At 35.3% G+C, this 20527-nt stretch overlaps 2 protein-coding genes and 1 pseudogene across 2 annotated transcripts; all 3 read right to left on the bottom strand.

Annotated features, from left to right (window-relative positions):
- Positions 1-4553: 4553 nt before the first annotated feature.
- On the bottom strand, positions 4554-7129 carry LOC136062843 (G-type lectin S-receptor-like serine/threonine-protein kinase LECRK3; annotated as a pseudogene).
- A 952-nt stretch (positions 7130-8081) lies between these two features.
- LOC111989782 (G-type lectin S-receptor-like serine/threonine-protein kinase LECRK3) lies at positions 8082-10937 on the bottom strand. Its single transcript, XM_065762446.1, has 2 exons — positions 10723-10937; positions 8082-8811 (listed from the first exon to the last, which is right to left on the bottom strand). Exons 1-2 carry the CDS (start codon positions 10935-10937, stop codon positions 8082-8084), a joined length of 945 nt encoding a protein of 314 aa, XP_065618518.1.
- A 117-nt stretch (positions 10938-11054) lies between these two features.
- Positions 11055-12025, bottom strand: LOC136062842 (G-type lectin S-receptor-like serine/threonine-protein kinase LECRK4). Its single transcript, XM_065762445.1, has 2 exons — positions 11547-12025; positions 11055-11463 (listed from the first exon to the last, which is right to left on the bottom strand). Exons 1-2 carry the CDS (start codon positions 12023-12025, stop codon positions 11055-11057), a joined length of 888 nt encoding a protein of 295 aa, XP_065618517.1.
- Between the last annotated feature and the right edge of the window lie 8502 nt (positions 12026-20527).

The following is a 20527-nucleotide window of genomic DNA, read 5'->3' as shown; positions in this document are numbered from 1 at the left end:
TTTTTCCATCATGAATTCGTGACTACAAAGAATTTTAGTCATTCTCAAAAATGTCAGAATTGGAAGGATATTAACAAGTGGCATTAAGTGCAATTCATTTCCTTAGTTGATTTTATTCATTCTCTCTCAAAAGGTTGCCATTGATTTTTTTTTTTTTTTGTACTTAAAAAAATTATTAAAAAAAGTTCGTTTTAAAAATATGGGTCAACCTGACCCGACCCGCAACCCGATTGACCCGCAAACCCAATTGACTGACTCAAACCCGACCCGACCTAACCCACCCACTTTGCCATGTCTATATGAACATGGTCAATTTTTCTTCATTTTTTCAGAAAAATTGTAAATCTTAAGTAGGTTTTAATTGGATTTTTACATCTTAGGTGGTAGGTTCAAACCCGTCTGATTGTGGTTCTTCAGTGATATGAAGTAGAACAGGGTTTGGACTTTATATCCACCATAAAGCCCAGAACATGAATATTACGTTGCTGTCCACCATAAAGTCCAAACCTAACCATTCCTTCTTCTTTAATTATTCTTGTAACGCCAACCCTTTCTTCTTCTTCAGACCTTTAGCTTGACTAATGCCAACATCTATCTCTTCCAAAGACAATTTCAAAACTTCAAACCTTTGGCTTTCTAATGCCAACCTCTCTTCCCTCCTTCATCTCTTCCTCTCCTTATTTAAATGAACCACTCCTTCATACCTCATTTCTCTTTCCTCTCCTTTTGCTCTTCCTATCTTTCACAGTTTCAAAACTTCATAACGGTGGCTTTCTCTTCCCTCCTTCATCTCTTTCTTGAAGAAGAGTTCAAAAATACTAACAAAATGTGGATGATTCACTTCAAGTATTTACATCAGAAATTTCACCTTTGCATTTTCTTAGTCATACAAGTCTGGGCACTTTGTTCATGTTTTGTTTGAGAGTGTTTCTTCTAAATGATTAGCTCAGACTGATGGATTTAAAGCCCTGTAATGGGTTTTGCTAATTTCAATTATTGGCCGCATTGCTTTCTCTTTTGTATCTCCTGCGAGAGGCAAAATTGGTCCAACCACAAGCCCAAGTTCAAGGCCACCGTCAACTTTAATGGCGAGGAGTTGTTAGCTTCCTCCTCTATATGAGCCATTGATATCTACATCGGCTACAAGGTCTATATATCAAGTTGAGGTACACTTAAATTTAAATTTCTATGTATATTTAAAAATTTTAGGGTTAATTCTTTTGTGTTTTTCTGTTTGGGTATTAAGTTTATGGTCTGCAATTTTTTTTTTTTTAATTGTTGCTATTGGCTATAGAGAAAAGCTTAGAAATTAGGGTAAGGAAAATTACCCCAATTTGTGATCATTTTTATTAAGCTTATATCAAGTTGAGGTTATATATAAAGATGGGTTCAAGTTACATCTGGCGTAACTTTTTAGAATTACACATTTTCTACACCATTGAATTTGAGTTGATCTAACTGTAAAAAAAAAAATTACTCATAAACGCTGATTATAATATCATTTATTCTAATTACAATCTCATTTATTATTCCTTACTAATGAATTTCCATACTTATCTCTTGTTCCCAAAAACATTCTCTACGTTCTCTACCTAACCTCCCTCATCTGCTCTTTTCTTTTCTTTCTTTCTTTTTTTTTTTTTTTTTTTGGTAGATAAATCTCATCTTATGCATTCCAAAATATGTTAACGTCATTTTGTTTACCTAACCTCCCTCATCTGCTCTTTTCTTTTCTTTCTTTCTTTTTTTTTTTTTTTTTTTGGTAGATAAATCTCATCTTATGCATTCCAAAATATGTTAACGTCATTTTGTGTAAACTTTTTGATTATTAAAATCTAGATGCCGACATACTACACTTTAATTTTCGCTGTGATCATGTTATTAGTTCACGTAGAACTAAGGAACAAAGGAGTAGAAGAGAAGCTTAAAGGAGATATTGTTAGCCATTGTACCATGTACTTTACTTATTGTTGTGTGTACACACGCTTATTGTTTAACATATCTAGACTTCGTGTTAAGTTTAGGTACTTGATCCTATAGAAATATCCTGTATATTCAATTTTTGATACAATCGTTTACAAATGGAAAGGGCTGCCACTAATTTTAGATTTTTCCGGGTTAAGAAAAACTTCCCACAAATTTAATTAAAGGCAGAAAGTTGGCGGCTAGCGGCAGTGGAAACTTGTGGCCGGAGGCTGCGGAATCTTGTGGCTGATGGCCAGAGATGGTGGAACCCTTTGGCCATGGAGGTGGAGAAGAGAACAAATGAGGGTAGAGAGTTGAATAGGTGGAAAGAGTAGATGAGGGAAGATAGATAGAGAACGTATAGAATGTTTTTGGGGAGTAGAGATAAGTATGGAAATTTTTAAATAGGGGATAATAAATGAAATGGTACATCAGAATAAATGATATTGTAATCGACATTAATGAGTTTTATTTTGACTATTAGATCTACTTAAATCAAAAGGTATACTCACTAAGTGTAACTAGAACCCATATATATATATATATATATATATCTTCAGCGATTTTGTAAAAAAGTAAATAAATAAATAAAGAGGATGTCATGGGGTATATTTCTTTATTCTTATTCTTTGTGATTTGCGAGAGCTTTTTTGGAGTATTTGAAAGTGCCTCTATATTACTTTTCTACTTTTCATATTTATTAGTGAAAATTTCCCCTTGCCAACGCCTATAAATGATTTAGGACAAAATTTAATTGCAAAATTGATTATAGCTTAAGAATACAACTTTACTATATATATATATATATATATATTGTGGGGGTAAAAGCCCAACATCACGTGTTGGGCCTAGGGCCTTATTTAAATATTACCTTCTGTCCGAAGAGAAGAAAAAGGTTGAGGAGGAGTCCCTGTGGAAAGGACACGTGGAAAAGAATGAGGAGTATAGTCCGAAGAGATCCCCAGTAGTCCGAATTGGTCTTTCTACTCGAATACAAAGGGATTCGGTCAAGCAAGTATCTGGAAAGTTCAAGTGATCTTCCTAACAACTTCAAGGATAAGGACAAGCTTTGGGCATGCCTGAGAATGATAAGAACGGAGAAATATCTAAAAGGAAAAGCTGCTACCACCATATTTAATGCACTGCAGCAACTTTCCAGGCCGCATTTATGTGGAGAAGACCCCTGAACAGTACAACATCAGCTACCACCACTCCTGGGAAACTAAAGAAAATATCTGATATGACATGTACTCAAGTGAATACTTAGATGAAAAACAGGTGTACAGTGAATATGATCGAGAAGAGGGATATATAAATGTAATAGGCCTCTAAAAGAGTGGGGGGAGAAAAAAGAAAGGAGGGATCAGAGAGGGTAGCTCTAGGAATTGTATTCATTTTTCAATCAATAATAGTCCTCTTCGGATTTCAGTTTATTCAGTATTTAAGTGTGTTTATGCTAGTTGATCCTCGTATATCATAGTTGATTTTTGCCAAATTCATAACGAGCCCAGCTCTTTCACCCACTCTCTACAAATTGATTGTCCTGGGTTCATTGGGCTCATGATCTAAACCGTTTGGGCTTGGGCTTCAAAATTTGGACCTTACATATATATATATATATATATATACACACATATATATTAATTGAAGGTGAATTTTGACAAATCCACCATTTGATTACATTTTCTTTTTATATTCTCCATACTTGTGAAATTTATAAAAATTAAAGATCAATAATTATGCCATTAATAAATTGTTTAAATTGCAAGTTTTTGTAGTTTAAAATTATGCATAAAATATAATCTTATAGATTATATAGTAAATAATATTTAATTGATACAAAATTTGACATGTGTATTAGAAGCGTACAGAACATGCAATCCGACGGTTAAATTTTTGTCTTGCACTTATTTGTTCGTCCCTGCAATTGTTGAGTGCTTTGATTAATAAATTTTTTGATCACTTATATTCCGCATTAAGTGTGTTTAGATTAAAATTAATCATACCATAATTAAAATTGAGAGTCTAAACTAGCTCTAGCATTTACATTATCAAGCTTTCATTGTAGTCTAAACCCCATAATATCAAAACTAGTGTTTGGTGACCATTTCTTGTCCTAACAAATTTGGAAGGCTGTTCTGTTAAACGGACATGGCGTATGCCACCTCACACAAAAAGTTCCTCACCTTTTTTATTCAATTTCTTCTTTCTTTGTTTTAGTGTTTACAGATGCTTTTTCTTTTTGTTTGGCAATTTAAGTTTAGCTTTTTGTCTCACTTCTCAGCCACCACCACTGCCACCAACACCCCCCCCCCCCCCCCCCCCCCCCCCCACAAAAAAAAGTTAATAATAAAAAGTATTTTAGCAAATAAGCTATTGAAAACTATGGGATACAAAACTAGTTGTATCATATATGACATAAAATTTGAATTTTTCCGCTCATCACTTAGTTATTTACAAAGTTACCCATTATCGTCAATCTCAAATGCTTACCTTTCAACTGAGGAGAATGAAAACTCAAAGGAACTACTTTTTGAAGGCGGAGAGTAATTGTACAATGAAGGACTTGGGGGCACAAAAACTTCGATAACTCCCTCAAGCATCTGTGTGATCTTTTTCATTGAGGGTCTCAGTGAAGGATCTTCTTGAATACACCAAATTGCCACAATCACAAGCCTTTCTAGCCTCTTCATGTCATTGCTTGCTTCCTCATTGTTTTCTATCAACTTATCTAATTTTTTATTTTTGTAGCATTCGTAAGCCCAATCTATCAATGCCTACTCTGCTTGCAATACAAATGTAACACTAGACTTGCAACAAATAATCACAAGTAACATCACACCAAAACTATACACATCAACCTTAACCAAAATGGATGATTTCCTAAACCATTCATGCTCAAAGTACCCAATCATCCCTCTTATTCCTGTCCGAGCAGCTCAAGTTTGCTCAGCCAACAAAAGCTTTGCTAATCCAAAATCTGCAATCCTTGGTGTAAAGTACTCAACCAAAGTATGTTTTGAGGCTTTATGTCACAATGGATGATTTGGGTGCTGCACTTTTCATTTAAGTACATGAGACCTCTTGCAATTCCATAAGCAATCTGCACTCTTTGGTTCCAATGAGGCCTGGATAGCCCAAAGAGAAAGTTAGCTAAAGAGCCATTACTCATGTACTCATATACCAATAGCCGGTGCTGCCCCTCATCATAATAACCAAGCAACCGGACTAAATTCTTATGATGAGTCTGACCGATCACACTCACTTCTGCTTTGAATTCCTTCTCACCTTCTTCTACCACCTTGCCTAACTTCTTGACTGCAACAAATCTTTTTGAATCTGATGGAAGGACCCCTTTATAAACAGTTCCGAATGCACCTTTTCCTACTATTTGCTTGAAGCCCTGGTTGCTTCTCTGAGCTCTTTGTATGTATAGCTTCTAACATTTGTTGCAAGTGTGCTATCAATATTCAATGCCGAATTCAGCTTTTTGTGGTGCAAGTAGATAATAGCCACAATACTAGCTATGAAGAAAAGGATATCGAGAAATGCAGAGCTGCCAAGGAGAAGTGCCAAAACAACTACCAGAGACTGGCCTTTCTTGATGTTCTCTAAGCCAAGGCCTTCAGGTAACTTGATGAAAGCTATTCTTGTAAGATTCGGGCTATATCTTCCATTGGACAGAGGATACTTCTTTTTCCAACATAAATTGCCACTGTTTTCATAAACGGCCACAACACACATGCAATCGTCAAGGCATTGCTGTTTACACTCAGTTTCATTAACCCCTTGAAGAAAGCTGTAATCCATGAATGGCCCGTCCACATTTGTAAGCCGTTCAAAGTTTACAAGCCCTTTATTTTTTTCCCATCCATTGTCGCAGCTGGGTAATGGAAAATCTGGTTTACACCCTGCCAATACTCAGACTGGTTTAAGGGAGAAAAACTTGAAGGACATGTGCAACTGCTTTCCCGCTACCACTTGAACCATTTGAGATTTGACATAGGCCGTTGAGTCCACAGAACCCACCTACATAATTTTTAGCATCAATTTTACCACATATATCATCAGGAATGCCTTGCACTGTAGCCCATGATGTAGGACAGCTTCCACAACTTGTGTCCTGCTACCTGAGGTGTTTGTTTATGATAGGGAATAAAACTTCACGAATATTTTAATAAGTCTCCTCAGTCTTCCCAAGAGCATTTGCCCTTCCGAAAAGCTGAAGACATGAAGCAGCGGACGTAGTCTACGTCTACTGAAAGCGGAAGGGTAAAATTGATTGTAGAGGTAGCAGACTGACGAGTAAGGCAATCAAAGACTCCTTATCATACAAGACTACTAATAGTGCTACAAGTCTTATCTCCAACAAGTTTGCCAAGGGATAAACTCCTTATTCTCTACGACTCATCTAGAGGGTAATCTCCAACTTCAACACGGGAGCTGAAGGGTAAACTTACACTCCTACTCGGCTACGATGACTGATTCCTACAATTCAGCTACGATGGTTATCTGTAAGTCCCAAGGGATCTCAATTTTGAGGTACGCATTACTTATTATTGAGAGCCTCTTTTTCTTTCTTCANAATTCTTATGATGAGTCTGACCGATCACACTCACTTCTGCTTTGAATTCCTTCTCACCTTCTTCTACCACCTTGCCTAACTTCTTGACTGCAACAAATCTTTTTGAATCTGATGGAAGGACCCCTTTATAAACAGTTCCGAATGCACCTTTTCCTACTATTTGCTTGAAGCCCTGGTTGCTTCTCTGAGCTCTTTGTATGTATAGCTTCTAACATTTGTTGCAAGTGTGCTATCAATATTCAATGCCGAATTCAGCTTTTTGTGGTGCAAGTAGATAATAGCCACAATACTAGCTATGAAGAAAAGGATATCGAGAAATGCAGAGCTGCCAAGGAGAAGTGCCAAAACAACTACCAGAGACTGGCCTTTCTTGATGTTCTCTAAGCCAAGGCCTTCAGGTAACTTGATGAAAGCTATTCTTGTAAGATTCGGGCTATATCTTCCATTGGACAGAGGATACTTCTTTTTCCAACATAAATTGCCACTGTTTTCATAAACGGCCACAACACACATGCAATCGTCAAGGCATTGCTGTTTACACTCAGTTTCATTAACCCCTTGAAGAAAGCTGTAATCCATGAATGGCCCGTCCACATTTGTAAGCCGTTCAAAGTTTACAAGCCCTTTATTTTTTTCCCATCCATTGTCGCAGCTGGGTAATGGAAAATCTGGTTTACACCCTGCCAATACTCAGACTGGTTTAAGGGAGAAAAACTTGAAGGACATGTGCAACTGCTTTCCCGCTACCACTTGAACCATTTGAGATTTGACATAGGCCGTTGAGTCCACAGAACCCACCTACATAATTTTTAGCATCAATTTTACCACATATATCATCAGGAATGCCTTGCACTGTAGCCCATGATGTAGGACAGCTTCCACAACTTGTGTCCTGCTACCTGAGGTGTTTGTTTATGATAGGGAATAAAACTTCACGAATATTTTAATAAGTCTCCTCAGTCTTCCCAAGAGCATTTGCCCTTCCGAAAAGCTGAAGACATGAAGCAGCGGACGTAGTCTACGTCTACTGAAAGCGGAAGGGTAAAATTGATTGTAGAGGTAGCAGACTGACGAGTAAGGCAATCAAAGACTCCTTATCATACAAGACTACTAATAGTGCTACAAGTCTTATCTCCAACAAGTTTGCCAAGGGATAAACTCCTTATTCTCTACGACTCATCTAGAGGGTAATCTCCAACTTCAACACGGGAGCTGAAGGGTAAACTTACACTCCTACTCGGCTACGATGACTGATTCCTACAATTCAGCTACGATGGTTATCTGTAAGTCCCAAGGGATCTCAATTTTGAGGTACGCATTACTTATTATTGAGAGCCTCTTTTTCTTTCTTCCCTTCACCAAATTTCCTGTGCCTTCTCTGACTTGACCTTTGGAAGGTTCTTGGCCGGCACCACTCCGGTGTCCTTGCAGGTTTATCAAGGTTTCGGTGTTCTTGCAGGTTTATCATTCTTCTCCATACTATGTGGATCGCGAGTTTGGGCATTAGATCTACTGACGATTTTTGACATCATCAGTATATTCTGAAGACTCCATCATAATCAATCCAAGCCATGTGGTAGAAAGATTCTTTTAAGCGTGGATCCTCCTGGGTAAGGTTGTAGATGTTGGTTGATTTGTTCGCATCTTGGACGTACATGTATCCGGCTTCAGTAAAGATCAACTGTGATTCCCAGAATGTCATGGTGGCAAAATAAGCTCTTCCAATAGATTGCATAGATAGAGAATAAAGCACCAGATTTCCATCAAGCTGTAAAATAAGCTTGAAGTTCCCGTAAGAGTAATTTGTCTCAGATTGGCGAGACTTGAGTGTGGTATTCATGTACAGTATTTGGCCAGGCAAGATCGTATCAGTAGGCTCTTTGAAGCTCTCCCATATGGAATTATTCTGCTCATCTAAAATCACCAAGTTCCCATTGTCCAGTATAGCCGCACAACTGGATTTGGATCCATTCCTTGGAGCCTTCCATAACTCATTGCCTTGAGGGTCATTGAGAACAAACCCGTTGCTAGACAGCTTCAGTTCAAAACCTTGTGGTGCTGGATTATTGCCATTTGCAGACCAAACTATGGTTTGGTCTTTTGTTTTATTAAACCAAACTGCAAGCAAGAATTGATTCTCTAACTCATTACTTTCAAGGGGATGGAATCCAAAGGCAAATTCACCTGAAGGGGATTGGGTCGATGGACCAGTTCCTAACTGTGCAACTAAAGGTGATTTCAGCCATATGTTGCAGTCATTTCTGGTGTATGTAAAAACAGTGGGAAGGAGAGGAAGAAGCAGAAGTAGAAGCAAGAGAGATCAACAATAAGGAATTGTTGAAGTAGCCATCGCAATAGTAATGGTTATTGGTTATGGGTTTATGAGTTAGAAAGAAACCATTACAACATTTCTGACATTTCTGGTCCTGTGATTGAGATTTGTAGGAACCACTATCATTTTCATGGTCTGAGACAGAGACTTCTGTTGATATTTAAATGAACTAACATCAAACTGTTTCGAAAAAGTCAAACTAATAAGACTAGCGTGAAGTAAGCATGTATGCTTCAACTATAGCAGCAATGTTATGCAATGAGGAAAATTTTGAATTAACCTCTTTATTAACTGCTCTCCCTTAAATTAATAGGAGCTTCTTATTATTGAAGACAGATTTTACTCTTTTTTAGCTTCTTAAATCAAGAAATCTTTGCATTTTAGGGCTTCCTTGATATATTTTGAGACCTAAGACAATAAATTTAAGTGAATTTTTTTATATTTAAATATTAATTAAATAATATTTATTTAACTTTCTATATTACAATTTTTATTCTCAAGTTGTTAAGAGAATTGATGGTTAATAATTATTTTTACAATTGTCCAATATTTAGAAGCCTTTCAAGAAGAGGGAAAGAGTGCTAAACTCATCTATATATATATATATATATATTTTTTTTTTTTCTTTTTAAAGAAAATTAATTATCTTCCCATAATATTTGGAGCATACATTTGAAGTGGAGAGAATTATAATTTTCTAGTTTATGTTTTGAATTAAAAATTATGATATACTAGTGTGTAACCTCATGTATATGCACGCGTATATTTAAAAAGTCACAATTACATATTCATATGAGTTCAAATTAAATTTGGCATAAAAATTACAATTTACACATTTTTAAAGCCATGAATTTCTAAAATATGTAATGGATATATGATATAGAGTCTAATTGGATCTAGATCCTTTGGTTTTTGCACCCAATAATTCATTTTCCACAAAAATTAAAAAATTATATGGGACACATGGCACAAAAATGAACTCCAATTAAAATTCAATTTAAAATCTAATTGAATTTAAATTCTTTGATTCTTGCACCTAATAATTCACTTGAAACAAAATTTTAAAACTTAGATGAAACATGTGGCGCAATGTAATAGGTATATGATTTAGAATCTAATTGGATCCAGACTCTTCGGTTTTTACAATTTATACCCAATAATTTATTTGCCACAAAAATTAAAAATTAGATAAGACACATGATACAAAATTGAACTCCAATTAAAATTCAATTTAAAATCTAATTGAATTTAGATTCTTTGTTTTTTGCACTTAATAATTCAATTAACACAAAAATTTTAAAATTAAATAAGACAAATGACACAAAATTAAACTCTAATTTAAAATTTAATTGGATTTTCTTTCTACTTAGGCTATGTATATATATTTATAGTTATTTGCTTAAAATATTTATTTATCTCAAGTAAGTGTATTTGAAGTATTCAACCTGCAGTAAAAGACGCAACTCAATTAGAGCTCACTAGCTAGCTGCGTCATTAGCTTAATGCATGGGCAATGACTCATTGCCCAAGCTTATAATAGTGGCAATTTCCTTGACTTAATGCAAGTATCGATGCAAGTCCTCTCTCTCTTTCTCGCCCAATTTATTACTCTATTAATTACTCTATCTGTTGACAATTGTGGCTTGAATGCCTATTAATTTAAAAGGTGTATATATATTTGCAATTTAAAATAGTCATTAGGTATCTTGGTTGAAGCCTCGGCATTGTTTCGTTTGTGAAACTTGATCAAATCAAATTAAAATAGAGAGCTGTTAACATATTCGATCTTCTTCTTGTTCCTCTAATTCTTGTTCGAGCCACTCAAGTTTGCTCGGCCAACAAAAGCTTTGCTAATCCAAAATCAGCAATTCTTGGTGTAAAGTACTCATCAAGAAGTATGTTTTGAGGCATTATGTCACAATGGATGATTTGAGTACTATACTCTTCATGTAAGTACATGAGACCACTTGCAATTCCAAAAGCAATTTGTACTCTTTGGTTCCAATGAGGCCTAGATATCCCAAAGAGAAAGTTAGCTAAAGAGCCATTACTCATGTACTCATATACCAATAGCCAGTGCTGTCCCTCATCACAACAACCAAGCAACTGGACTAAATTCTTGTGATGAGTCTGACTGATCACGCTCACTTCTGTTTTGAATTCCTTCTCACCTTATTCATCCGCCTTACCTAACTTTTTGACTGCAACAAATCTTTTAGAATTTGATTGAAGGACCCCTTTATAAACCGTTCCGAAAGCTCCTTTTCCCACTGTTTGCTTGAAGCCCCTGGTTGCTTCTTCAAGCTCTTTATATGTATAGCTTCTCACATTTGTTCCAAGTGTTCTATCAGTGTTCCTTGGGGAATTCAGCTTTTTATTGTACAAGAAGAAAACAGCCACAAAACTAGCTAAGAAGAAAAGGAAATTTAGAAATCCAGAGCTACCAAGGAGTATTGCCAATAAAACTACCAAAGACTGATCTTTCTTGGTTGAACCATTACTTCTAGCTACCTTGATGAGAGCTATGCTAGTTCTATTTGGGTTTTGTCTTCCATTGGCCAGAGGATACTGCTTCTTCCAACTGATATTAGCTTTATCATTATAAATGGCGACAACACACAAGCAATCATCGAGGCATAGCTGCCTACATGTCGAATTGTTTACCCCAGATCCTTGAAAAGGTTGTAATCAGAAAACTCCCAGTCCACGTGTTTGAGCTCTTCAAATTCTACAAGCTCTTTTGAATCCCATTCATTGTGGCAGCTAGGCAGTGCAAAATTTGGTTTACACCCGACTCCATTGTCCAAGGGAGAAAAGTTAAGTGGACATGTGCAAAATGCCATCCCATTATCCGTGATGTTACAAATGCTATTGGGTCCGCATAACCCTTTACCACAAATATTATCAGGAATGCGTTGCACTTCAGTCCATAAGGAAGAACAGCTCCCACAACCTGTGGTGTCCTCCCTTATGGGGTGGTTGTATAGTCTGAAGATCCCATAATCAATCCTAGCCATGTGGTAGAAAGATTCTTTTGGGCCTGGATCTTTCATGGTAAGTTTGTGAATCAAATTGTTTCCGCCATTAATGAACATGTAGCCAGCCTCAGTAAAGATCAACTGTGATGCCCAGTTCATTGTCATGGTGGCAAAATAAGCTCTCTCATGGATTTGATTTGACATAGAATAAAAAACCAGATTGCCATCCAGCTGCAAAGAAAGCTGAAAGCGTCCTTCAGAATAATTTTTCGGAGATTGGCAAGACCTGAGTCTCGTATCCATGTGCAGTGTCTAGCCAGGCAAAATTGTATCAGTAGGATTTTCGAAACTCTCCCATATAGAATTATGATGATCATCTAGAATCACCGAGCTCCCATTGCCAAGTATAGCCACGCAACTGGAATTGGAATCATGGCTTGGAGGCGCCTTCCATAACATGTGGCCATCAGGGCCGTTAAGAACAAGCGCACTGCTGCTATTCTGCGTCAGTTTAGAACCTTGTGGTGCTAGTTTTTCTCCATTTGCAGACCTAAACTATGGTTTTGTCTTCTATTTTATCAAACCAAACTGAAAGCAAGAATTGATTCTCTTTCTCATTGATTTGGAAACGGCGGAACCCGAAGGCAAATTCACCTGACCCTGATCTGAATAATAGACGAATTTCTTGATTTGCAACTACTGAAGCTGGTGTGTTAAGCCATATGTTAATAGTCAACTTTGGTGAAAACAGTGGGAAGGAGAGGAAGAAAAAGAAGTAGAAGCAAGAGACAACAAAATTGAGGGTGTGTTGAAGTAGCGGTTGCAATGGTTATGTATGGCTTATGGGTTAATGAGGAAAGAAAAAACCCATGAGTCCATGACAACGTTTATATAGAAGAAAATGGAATTTTTTTTTCTAAATAACAATAAATATTAAAATATTTAGTTAGTTGTCATGTTGCAAAAGAAAGTTGAAAACTAGCATCTCGAGTCTCTAAAACTCGAGTTCCAAGATAAAAATCAAGTTTTTAAGGCTTGATTTGTAAAAAAAATTCAAGTAAAAATCGAGTTTTAAAAACTCGAGTTCGGAAAACGCCGCTATAGGGCTTAAAAAGGTCACTATAGTGCTTAAAATGGAGTTATAAAAAAATTTAGCAGAAAAATGCCGCTATAAGGTTTGAAAACGTCAGTATAGAGCATAAAAATGCCACTATAGGGCTTTAAAACGTCACTATAAGACTTAAAAACGCCACTATAGGGGCGATAAAACTAAATTTTTTTTTTGCATGGAACTCGAGTTTCTAAAACTCGAGATTTATGTAAATGAATCTCGATTTTTTAAAACTCGAGATGTCTACTTTCTCTTATAGTTTCAAGCGTTGCCTAACTAACTATATACAAATCATTTCCACAGTTATTCTGCACATTCCCCCAAAGAAAATGTCTAACCACCAGTATTTCAAGTCTCCCTATCAATTTTCATGGTCTGACTTTTTCAGATGTGTAGCATGAATATTTCAACAATTAAACTAGTGGCAATATCCGTATTAATGTGAGTACGATTAGACATGTATCCAACTTTTGAATTCCTTTAATTAATAGCTTCTTAAGAATCTAATGATAAAAAAAAAAATTAAAAAAAAAATTAAAAAAAGATAAAAAAAAGAATCTAAAATCTTAGAAACGTGACATTTTAAATTTACAATATTTGTTCCCTTTCAAAAGATAAAATTATAAGGAAAATGTTTAATTTGCTGCGATTAGTTGAGCTCTTGAACACATGTTGCTTTTTTTTTTTTTTTGGCTGCCACATAACCTGTTATGTTAGAAATACAAACTATTTTACAAACTGCTGATGTAGTGAATAATTATTGATAAATGAAAAAGTAATATTAATTGTGGGTTTAGATGAAAACCAATAAGAGGTTGGCTACATCAACATTTTGTAAAAATGTTGTAAAATGGTATGTGACTATAGCATTACTCTTCATATTATATCAAATCTTAGATTTTCAAAATGGCAATTGCACTTGGTTTACTAATTTTTTTTTTATGCATTTATGGCATGTCACTTTTATTTATTTGTTTTACCAATAAGTAATTTTTAGATACTTTCATAATACGAAGAATGATGTTTCCTCCTCTCACGTTCATGATATGACTCACTCATTAAATTTATGATGAGGTTTACCATGAATGTGAAAGGAGAAATCACCATTTATTTATGCTCTGGAGGAATTTAAGATTTTCCCTTATGAATTACCACCGTTTTTGTACTTTCAGTGTACTTAGATGCATTTCCAACAGAAAAAGAGAAGATTAGTTTTAATGTTCTAGACTTTTAGTGCAACCAAAGCCAAGTCCTTCCGCAACACATGATGCGCATTTGACATGTATGACACCCTCCATGGCTGATATTTCTATGTTGAATTATTTTTTTAATTTATTATGGGATCTATGTTTTTTTTTTTTTTTTTTTTTAAATTCTAAATACTAAATACAAGCACCAATAAGCTGACCATCCATTGGTTCCACCAGGCCACCACTTTAATGCCTGATGTAGGACACAATTTACTATTTAATTATTGTAATATATTATTTTTGGTATTTTTATGTAAAAAAACGTTATTTTAGGTTTAGATGATTTATTTCCTTGTTTTTAGGTGCATTTAATGCTTTTTAGGTCAAATTTGGTTCCTGTTATGGTTATGTATCAATTAGGAGTTATTTTAGATTATATTTTCTTGTATGTCAAGTTTTAAGGAGCCCTTAAATAGGCCTCTAAGTCTGTAAACGTTTTTCATAGTTTATTATCAATAAAAATTCAGACTTGTGTCTATTGTATTCTCTGGGGGATTCCAGACCTATCACCTTATGGATTCAAGGAACCCCTCGTGGACTCGAGGTTTACTACCTAGGAACTAACAGTTTAGTTTCTGTTCCATCAAGAGAGCATCGTGTGTGCTCTTCTTTAGGCTTCCGCGACATCAGTTGGTATCAGAGCCTTGACTTACCCTGGTCTGATTGCTAACCGACGAGATGGTAACCACCACCACAACAACGACGAATAACTTAGCGAGTATTACATGACGTACAACAAGCACTCACAAATATCTATGCTAGGATGGCACCGTTGAAGAATGGAAACAATAGGGATAACTGCAGCGGAGACATAACTCACGGGCAACCTATTGGTAAGCAAATTTCATATAGACCTTATAAGAGAATTGCAAGTTTTAATGGTTATTTTTTAAAAAAAGATTTTCTTGATTGGTTACTTGATCTAGAGGATTTATTTGACGATGAGAATATTTGTTATGAGAGAAAAGTTGGACTTGCTTTGTATAAACTTAGTAAGTATGCCTTACGTTGGTGGGAGCAAGTACAATCTGATAGAATTCGACAAGGTAAAGATAAAATTCAATCGTGGCCAAGGATGAAAAAGATGCTTGCTATCAAATTTTATCCTTTGGATTGTGAAGAAATCTTGTCGTATACAGTACAAGATTATTATTGGCCAAGAAGTTCATACTTGAATTATTTTGAAGAGCCAAATATTCCACCGTTAAAGGAAGAATTATATATTAAAGAAAATATTGTTCTTGAAGAATATGGAGAAGTCAAAGAAGATAATATAGATATTTCTGAGGAAATTAATGAAGACCTTGTTATAGAAGAAGAACCTAAAATCAAGATTGTGGAGGAGATTAATGAGGACCCCATTATAGAGAAAGATCTTGAGGCTGAGATAGTAAAGACCATTAAAGAAGAAATTATAGAGGAAGTTGTCAACGATCTCGATGAAATCAAGTTAGATAATTGCAACATTCAAACTCCTATTATTTTATTGGAAGACACCGAAACAAAGTTTATTGATTTTATTGGGGTGAAAAGATTTGATTTGATCATTGACTCTTGTTTGGTGAATATTGTCAATTACATGAAGATCAAGGGAGAAGAAGTTTAAGTTGCCCAATTAATGACTTTCAAGTTTGGTAAGAAGACAAAGAAGATGAAGTATTCAACATATTTGTTCTCTTGGCATGGGAGATTCCAGATTTCAAAGATGAACTCGAGGACGAGTTTGTTTCAAGTGGAGGGGTCTGATGTAGGACACAATTTACTATTTAGTTATTGTAATATATTATTTTTTGTATTTTTATGTAAAAAAATGTTATTTTAGGTTTAGATGATTTATTTCCTTATTTTTAGGTGCATTTAATGCTTTTTAGGTCAAATTTGGTTCCTGTTATGGTTAGGTATCAATTAGGAGATATTTTAGATTATATTTTCTTGTATGTCAAGTTTTAAGGAGCCCTTAAATAGGCCCCTAAGTCTGTAAACGTTTTTCATAGTTTATTATCAATAAAAATTCAGACTTGTGTCTATTGTATTCTCTGGTGGATTCCAGACTTATCACCTTGTGGATTCAAGGAACCCCTCGTGGACTCGAGGTTTACTACCTAGGAACTAACAGTTTAGTTTATGTTCCATCAAGAGAGCATCGTGTGTGCTTGAAGAAAAGCACACACGATGCTCTCTTGATGGAACATAAACTAAACTGTTGGAACTAACAGTTTAGTTTATGTTCCATCAAGAGAGCATCGTGTGTGCTTGAAGAAAAGCACACACGATGCTCTCTTGATGGAACATAAACTAAACTGTTAGTTCCTAGGTAGTAAACCTTGAGTCCACGAGGGGTTCCTTGAATCCACAAGGTGATAAGTCTGGAATCCACCAGAGAATACAATAGACACAAGTCTGAATTTTTATTGATAATAAACTATGAAAAACGTTTACAGACTTAGGGGCCTATTTAAGGGCTCCTTAAAACTTGACATACAAGAAAATATAATCTAAAATAACTCCTAATTGATACCTAACCATAACAGGAATCAAATTTGACCTAAAAAACATTAAATGCACCTAAAAACAAGGAAATAAATCACCTAAACCTAAAACAACGTTTTTTTACATAAAAATACCAAAAATAATAAATTACAATAATTAAATAGTAAATTGTGTCCTACATTAGACCCCTCCACTTGAAACAAACTCGTCCTCGAGTTCATCTTTGAAATCTGAAATCTTCCGCTCCAAATAAACAAATACTTCGAATGCTTTAATAACTTGATTAGGCTCTGAAACTTGAATTCTTCATAAAATGTAGCAAAAAATTTCTTCTCATCTACTTTCAATTTATTTGCAACATCAATCAAAAATGGGTTAATAATGAAATTAAAATTTTCTACTCCAAGAAAATCAACATATTGTGTAGTCGTCTTCAATAAATCAACCGAAACCTAGGGGTTGTGGGTGATGGACTCATCCTCACCTTTGACCCCAAGTGGATCTTCCACAATATTCTCAATAATTACTATCTCTTGATTTCTGTGATCATCCACAATCAACTCAATCTTCTTTTCAAGTTTCAATTCAACAAATTGTTGCAAGTCTTGACCTTTTTTAACCACTTCAAAAGTTTCTCTAAAAATAGGCTACTTCTTCTCAACCCTCAAACTCTTTCCTTTACTTGATACATGGACTTGGCTGTGATAATTTTGGTTTTGACCTTTCATGTTGTGAACATATTGATTTTCATATGAATATACAGATTTATAATCAACACTTGTATAATCTAGTATATCATAATAGTCGTTAGGAAACCATAAATCAATTAATACTCTTTTCATTCTCTGCCAAGAGCAGATTGGATGCTTACCTCGCCGCTTTCTATCGATTTGAATGTCTTCCCACCATTCCTCTGCTTCATTGTCCAATTTATTAGATGCAAGCCGCACTTTTTCTTCATCAAAAATCTTCCAAAAATAAAAATACCCTTCCAAATCAAGGAGCCAGTCAATAAAATCCATCTTACACATATCTCCATCAAAGAACGGAATTTTCTTGTAGTTAGGAGTGCGTCTTTGAATATATTGAACATTGTTGTTGTGAGATGATTTCCTAGCAAGAAGAGTAGCAATCTTTTGCTGGATTTCACCCATAATTTTTTGACTCTTTTTATGAAATTGTTGCTCATCACGAGCCTCTTCACAAAACTTGAGGATCTCAGCCCTAGTGAGGACTGGGTTGTTGACGTCGTCACCGCCGTCATTGTTATGGTGGTCGCCGTCTCGCCGATTAGCCATCAGACTAGGGTAAGTCAAGGCTCTGATACCAACTGATGTCGCGAAAGCCTGAAGAAAAGCACACACGATGCTCTCTTGATGGAACAGAAACTAAACTGTTAGTTCCTAGGTAGTAAATCTCGAGTCCACGAGGGGTTCCTTGAATCCACAAGGTGATAGGTCTGGAATCCACCAGAGAATACAATAGACACAAGTCTGAATTTTTATTGATAATAAACTATGAAAAACGTTTACAGACTTAGGGGCCTATTTAAGGGCTCCTTAAAACTTGACATACAAGAAAATATAATCTAAAATAACTCCTAATTGATACCTAACCATAACAGGAATCAAATTTGACCTAAAAAACATTAAATGCACCTAAAAACAAGGAAATAAATCACCTAAACCTAAAACAACATTTTTTTACATAAAAATATCAAAAATAATAAATTACAATAATTAAATAGTAAATTGTGTCCTACATTAATGCCCCATACATAAGTTACAAGTTTGCGTTACTAAACTCGGCTTATGGGATCTATGTTGACTTTTAAGGTAGCTTCTCTAATTTAGAAAGTTCAATTTGGACCGTTTCAACATGTATATATAGTTATTTCTTGTTGTGATAGTCTTGATTTTTTTGCCGAGTTTGAAAAATTAATTAATGGCTAAAAACCTTGTCCACTTTCTAATCTTGTTTGTTAAGGAAAAACTGACTTTGCATCCCTCACTTATTGTTTTTTTGTTTTTTTTTTTTGTTTTTGCTTTCTTTTTTTAAATTTTAAATTCCCCATTCAATCATGATTCCGCACAGATAGCAGAGCAAGCACAGATTCTGCAGTAGCTGATGCAAAGCATGAACAAGTCCTAGCTAGTGCAGAGATACTAGAAGTAATTGAAGAAATTCCTTACCATGAGTTGTTTATACATGATTTTGTAGAATATATGCCACGTGGATTAGGTAGTTAGTGTAGTTGACACGTGTACAGTGGTAACTGTTTTTCCCTCCAATTGTGGAAGTTAGTTACTTGCTTAGTACTTGTATATAAATAGGGTCATAGTTGCTTACTTTGATCAGAGTTTTGTAATCCTTTTGATATCAATAAAATTCTCTGAGTTCTATTTAGAGAGAGTGATCAAGTTCTTGAAGTTTTTACATGGTATCAAAGCGAGCTAGCACAGTTTCACTGATTTCCTAGCTATTTCATTCATCTCTGTTTCCAAAAACTTCTTCAGTTAGATATTTTCTCGAGAAAATTTGTTTTTTTCCTTTGTATTCTGAGAAATTTCCTTGAGATATGATCTAATTGTTTGATCCAGAGAATTTGTCTTGTGTTTCATTGACTTTGAAGTTTTTTTTGCTATTTTGTGATACGATCTGTGTTTCGAACTGAAGAAGGATTATTCTTCCTTGCATTTTGATCTTCAACTTCTGCAATTGAGCTTCCATCAATGGCGTCTCATGAAGAAAATTCAGATCCTGTTCATACTCAGTCCACTCAACAACCAGGCAATATTCTAGTTACACAGCCATTGCTAGGAATGAAAAATTATCAGTCGTGGTCTAGAGCAATGGTTTTAGCACTTACTGCTAAGAAAAAGTTGGGTTTTGTGAATGGAAAAATATCAAAACCTGATCTTGATTCACCACTGTACGAGGATTGGGAAAGTTGTAATACTATGGTTCTTTCTTGGTTGATTAATTCCATGGCACACACTATACACCACAGCCAGATTCTGTTGCTATGTTTGCTAGTTCCAAAGGCACCAATTCTGGAAATGCCAATTGGAATAAGAAAAATGGCAAAATGGAGAGACCTCTATGCACTCACTGCAATTTACTTGGTCACACTATGGACAAGTGTTACAAACTCGCTCTGTAATCATGTCTAGCTTCATTACTTCCAGTTTTAACAAATCATGACCATCGGGTTATATTCTTGTTACTGTCAAGGATGTAGACGTTGGCTGTGAGATTTAGAAAAGTAAGTGAGTTTGATAAACAGATTTTTACATACGTTTATGTTAATGGACGCTTTTGAGGTAATTGTTAATAAATAATTTTAAGAAAATTTTGACACCACTCTCATGAAAAATATAAAAAGCCGTCAAAAAAATTAATTAATTAAATTTTTCCATAAATTTTTTTAAAATCTATCCTAAACTCTTGTCCTTAAAGCATCCATTAACATTTCCCTTCAAACCTTAATTTCAAGAGGACTTAACAATGCAGTATTAGAAATATTTTCTGTAAGGTTGAAATTTATCAACCATCTTGTTGGCTTTATTTCATGCCAATTTGCTTGTAATTTAAGCACTTAATAACCCTGTATTTAGGTAGGTGGGATTATTATAAGGGTAATGTGTGAGAAGATGTGAAGAAAAGCTCAAGTATGTGCAAAGAAGTAGAGCTTCACGGCTAGGACTCGCGGGTGGCTCGCGGTTGCAAGTCGCCAACTTCAGGCATGTGAAATGCACGCAGGGAAGCTAAAAGGTCGCGCCAGCTGTCGCACTACAGGACAAAAGTCTCAGGCTG

This window comes from Quercus suber, unplaced genomic scaffold (assembly GCF_002906115.3).
Source record: "Quercus suber isolate HL8 unplaced genomic scaffold, Cork oak 2.0 scaffold_459, whole genome shotgun sequence".
Taxonomy (NCBI): domain Eukaryota; kingdom Viridiplantae; phylum Streptophyta; class Magnoliopsida; order Fagales; family Fagaceae; genus Quercus; species Quercus suber.
This window is presented reverse-complemented; position numbering and strand designations above follow the sequence as displayed.

Coding starts and splice junctions, on each gene's coding strand:
- LOC111989782 (XM_065762446.1), bottom strand. CDS start 10,937: ATGAGTAATGGCTCTTTAGCTAACTTTCTCTTTGGGATATCTAGGCCT. Junction 8,812..10,722: donor TTTGGATTAGCAAAGCTTTT/GTTGGCCGAGCA, acceptor TACATACACCAG/AAATGACTGCAACATATGGC.
- LOC136062842 (XM_065762445.1), bottom strand. CDS start 12,025: ATGACAATGAACTGGGCATCACAGTTGATCTTTACTGAGGCTGGCTAC. Junction 11,464..11,546: donor AACCTTTTCAAGGATCTGGG/GTAAACAATTCG, acceptor AGCTAATATCAG/TTGGAAGAAGCAGTATCCTC.